The 4,172-nt window shown below is 36.5% G+C and overlaps 1 protein-coding gene across 2 annotated transcripts; it reads left to right on the top strand.

The window, feature by feature from the left end:
• Positions 1-1,291: 1,291 nt before the first annotated feature.
• On the top strand, positions 1,292-4,081 carry LOC114533844 (proline-rich protein PRCC-like). Of its 2 annotated transcripts, none has more exons than XM_028555460.1 (8): positions 1,292-1,681; positions 2,119-2,178; positions 2,257-2,551; positions 2,650-2,999; positions 3,104-3,226; positions 3,371-3,514; positions 3,662-3,727; positions 3,807-4,081. In XM_028555460.1, exons 1-8 carry the CDS (start codon positions 1,343-1,345, stop codon positions 3,891-3,893), a joined length of 1,464 nt encoding a protein of 487 aa, XP_028411261.1. In that variant the 5' UTR covers positions 1,292-1,342; the 3' UTR covers positions 3,894-4,081. The 2 variants fall into 2 exon arrangements, with proteins under 2 accessions (XP_028411261.1, XP_028411260.1); XM_028555459.1 differs by having other exon boundaries at positions 2,254-2,551.
• The last annotated feature ends 91 nt before the right edge of the window (positions 4,082-4,172 follow it).

Raw genomic sequence — 4,172 nt, 5'->3', positions numbered from 1 at the left:
ACTGAGCGAAACAAATTAACAAATCAATAAGTATGAATGAATTGTCAACCGTATCCAATGAGCACACAAAAATTTTAATTACCGATGTCATTACGTATGGCTTATTATCAACATAATTTCCGCAAAATGACAGGTAGATTTTAGTCATGCATTGAACATACAAAACGGGCCAAAACCATTGCAAAAAAAAAACAAGTTATTTGTAAGGATAATCTTTTAAATGAAAACTCCTAACGTAAGCGTTAATTAGACATATGTAACCAGTTCTTTCTACTTACATGAAGCTCAAAAAACTATTCTTCCATAGAATGGTCTTTATCAATGGTCTTTATCAATGATCTTAAAACTTTAGTGCGCGTTGATAGCCAGAGGAACCTGACACGTACGTTTGCTTCCACTCCCTAGCGAGTGGAGTGCGCAGGTGTCATACGTCAGCTATCAAGGCATGCGTGCTATTTTGACTGCCAGAGCGACTTCAACAAATTTAAAAAACAATGATTGATGAAAGCTTCTCAATGCACAATGTTACATAAATTTTAATGATCTCAGTTACCTGTGGTATATACTCACTGCACCCTACGCTAACTGGACTAAAATCTATCCTGTGCATCGTGATCAACCGTACTAAAAAACGGGCAGTAGAAACTGAAAGATGGAAAAGATGGAAAACAAACTAACCGTTTACGATCAGCCTCAACAGTTTCCGGATTACGTTCTCCTTCATACTTAATCTTCTATCCATCATTGAATGATGATCATTTAGAAAATTCGCTCAATTTTTCCATTGTTGATCTTTGACAGTTTCAGACCTTGACACCCTTCACGCGTCTGTGTTTGAGGAAGGATTACAATCTTTGTTTAATATATCTTCAAATTTTAATAATCTTCCCGATTTCAAAAACAAAATAGTGAGCTTAATATTATATATAAGCGTTCTTAATTAAACATGGCAACATTTATTAAAAACTGCTGCGCTTGTAAGTTGTATGCGAAGTTTGAACTCAGCAAACATCACCTGAATCAATTAGCTTCGTTCAAAATTACAGAGAATGATTTGTTGAAAGTTTGCCACCGAAATACCAAATTATTGCTTGATTTTGCATGATTGATAGCTGTTAAAACGATCACTTTCCTGTCAATATAATCGACATGGTTCCTTTACCATTAATAAATAGATTAAAAGAAGAAGACCCGTGGAGCCTCATCAAAATTATATGCGTCGACACTCAGCCAGGCTATGATATCGTGTATAACATGACGTATTCATAAAAATTCAAAATGGTGTCCGAGAAATACGGTAGTTAAAGGGAAAAAATTATAAAATTACTCAAAATCTTGGAAAATGTCGCTTGTTTCTTACGCTGATAGTGACGATAGTGGAGAAGAGGATATAAGTGAGCCTGAAGTTAAAAAAAATCCCGACAAAATTAAGGACAAAGAACCCAAACCTGGTGCAACAAACTTTCAAACGACTGAAACGAGGGCATCAGTTGGACAAAGCAAGCTAGATGATAGTTTTAACGATGATAAAACAAAACCAAAATCAATAGGGAGTCTGTTTTCTTCCCTGCCAGCGCCGTGGATGTCTACGGCATCGTGGACAGCCAAGAGTTCTGCTAAAATACCAAAAGCACGGGCCGGACAAACAGTTAAAATCGCTCTGCCCAGATTAACTGACAATGTGGGTTAATAAAGTGTACCTAATCCCTGACGTAGCCAGCGTGGCGATGCAAATTTTGAAGTATTGTTATTAATTCTTCAAAAAATTGATTGTTTCTGCAATCGCAACATGATAATGATAGATCGTGGCAAAATTTGCATCGCCTCAAGGGACATATGAAGCTAGCTACGTTAGTTCGTTATGTATCATTCTTACGGTCCTTTGGTTTACAGAACAAACCATTTACAAAGCAATATTGTATGATATTTCCAGTAGTTTTGCAAACTGTTTTACTCAATGCACTTTACGCGTCAACGCAAATCGAACTAGGCATTGGAAATTAGAAATCCCAGCATAGCTCCTTTATTTATAAACGACAAAATTCAAGTATTGTTTTTCCGTATATTTCCTGCAAAACTGATTTTAATTTACAATGCTATTTCAACTTTAATATTTAGTCGGATTCTGACGACGAGGATTGCACAAGAAAGGGAGAAACACCTGCCGTTGCCTCGCAGGTAAACACCTCAGTTTAATCCCTGGTATCAATGAACAGCCTCATGTAAAATACTTTGTTATTCTATTACAACCAGCAGAAACCATCGGGGCTATTCTCTCTCTTGCCCAAACCAAGACACAGTGTGGTTGTGAAAGAGAATAACCCCAATAGACCTGTGACGAAGATATCCAACAGACCTTTGATTCCTGACAGCTTGCGTAGAAAACAAGCCAAAAAACCATCGCCTCAAGTCAAGAAGCAGAAGACACAGGCGAAGAAAGATGACAGCGACGATGATAGCGGTGATGATGATGATAATAAAAGCTTCTTCTCGTGGAGTGAAAAGGAAACTTCGGAACAAAACGAGGCGTCCACCAGCCAAGTTGCCTCTGGTAGCGAAATGAATAGTATTTTTATGCCAACTCATAAACCAATGCAATGTCTAGGAGTATCCAAGATACTCGTTTAGCTACACTTTATTTCTATTTAGATGCCGTTTCAAGCGTAAAACCTGAACAAGTAGAAGAACGCAGCATTACGTCTACTGAAGACTTACTACCTTCAACAACTACACCTCCAGACAATAGATATTCAATACACTCCGGTTTATCAAAAAGCGCACAAGAAAAAATTAAAAACACGGAAAATATTCAAACCTCCGCAGAGGCTGCTCTTGTTTCAACTATTGATACAAACCCACAGTCAAATTATTTCGAAAATCAAAATTCTTATCCAGATAATGCAGCCTGGGGTTATTCGTATCAAGGAGCTAGTGATTCTTCACAATATTCTGGTTACCAAACAAATCCGGAAAATACCGGTTACCCTGAATCAAATTATGTAAGTCTATGTCTTACGTTTTTGCATCCGATCTATAGCAAAACAACGTCTTTCAGCTGCTGACAAATTACTTGAATGTTGTCTTGTTGAATCATTGTTATTAGCCGTATTATGATCAGCACAACTCACAACAATACAATCAGAACATGGCTGACCAACAACCAAACTATCCTGAGGCTGAGTTGCAAACACATGCCCAACCAACGGTGCAAGAAACGCCAGAACAGGTAGAGTAGAATTTGTTGCGATTATTCATTTGTTTGACTCTCCTGAACACTGGTTTAGGAAGAAAACAATCCCTTGCAAACCTCTATTGAAAGAACTGATAGATTCATCCAGTATGTAACCTGTTAAAATTCCTTTTGTGGTAGTTTAAACGATTTCTTGGTAAGAGAGGACGTGGTGAGGAGAGTATTGATATCATCGATGTAAACGCGGATGATCAAGTTGGATCTTCTCAGGACTGGAAAACAAATTATCAGAAAGAAGATATTGATTATAAACCACAATCCAAGGTGCAGTGAAATTTTGAAAGGCTCTTTTTGAAACAAAACACTCCCCAGTTGATAAATGAGCAGATGATTGGATGAAAACATTGAAGATGTAAAAAGCTTGGAAACCAACACCTTGCTAAGATCTCTTTGTGCATACTTTTCTTTTAGAAGAAAGGCAACCTTCCTTCTTCTCAACAAAGACGAAAACATCAAATTACATATTTAGCATTTCAGGTAATCATCACACAGTCTGCCCATTTGGCAAATTGAGTGAATAAGTTCTCTATTGGTTCATATTCCCTTTTTTTTTCAGGCAAAAGAAAAAGAATGGGAACTTCGCAATCAATGGTCTGCCAACAGACAAACGAAACGACAGACACAATCAAAATATGGATTCTGATGTCCATCGACTCACAATTGTTGTATATAACATACATATATTCAGAAAAAATCATTTGATAGTCATTTTTGGGTAGTTTTAATTGAATAAATTTTTGGAATATAACATCAGAATTTAAACATTATTACAAAAATATTAAATAGCCATGTTTATGTCTTCACTTCATAATCAAGTACTTCATCACTTCATCTTCAAAGAGACCTTATCCCAGTAGATTCTAGTTAAAATGAATGAAACAGTTAAAAAACAAATTACTTAAACTGTAATACAGTACAAAAT

The sequence above is a fragment of the Dendronephthya gigantea genome, unplaced genomic scaffold, assembly GCF_004324835.1.
Source record: "Dendronephthya gigantea isolate DGI-Jeju-01 unplaced genomic scaffold, DenGig_1.0 000095F, whole genome shotgun sequence".
In the NCBI taxonomy this organism is placed as follows: Eukaryota; Metazoa; Cnidaria; class Anthozoa; order Malacalcyonacea; family Nephtheidae; genus Dendronephthya; species Dendronephthya gigantea.
Note: the sequence above shows the minus strand (reverse complement) of the source record. Positions and strands in the feature narration are given on the sequence as shown.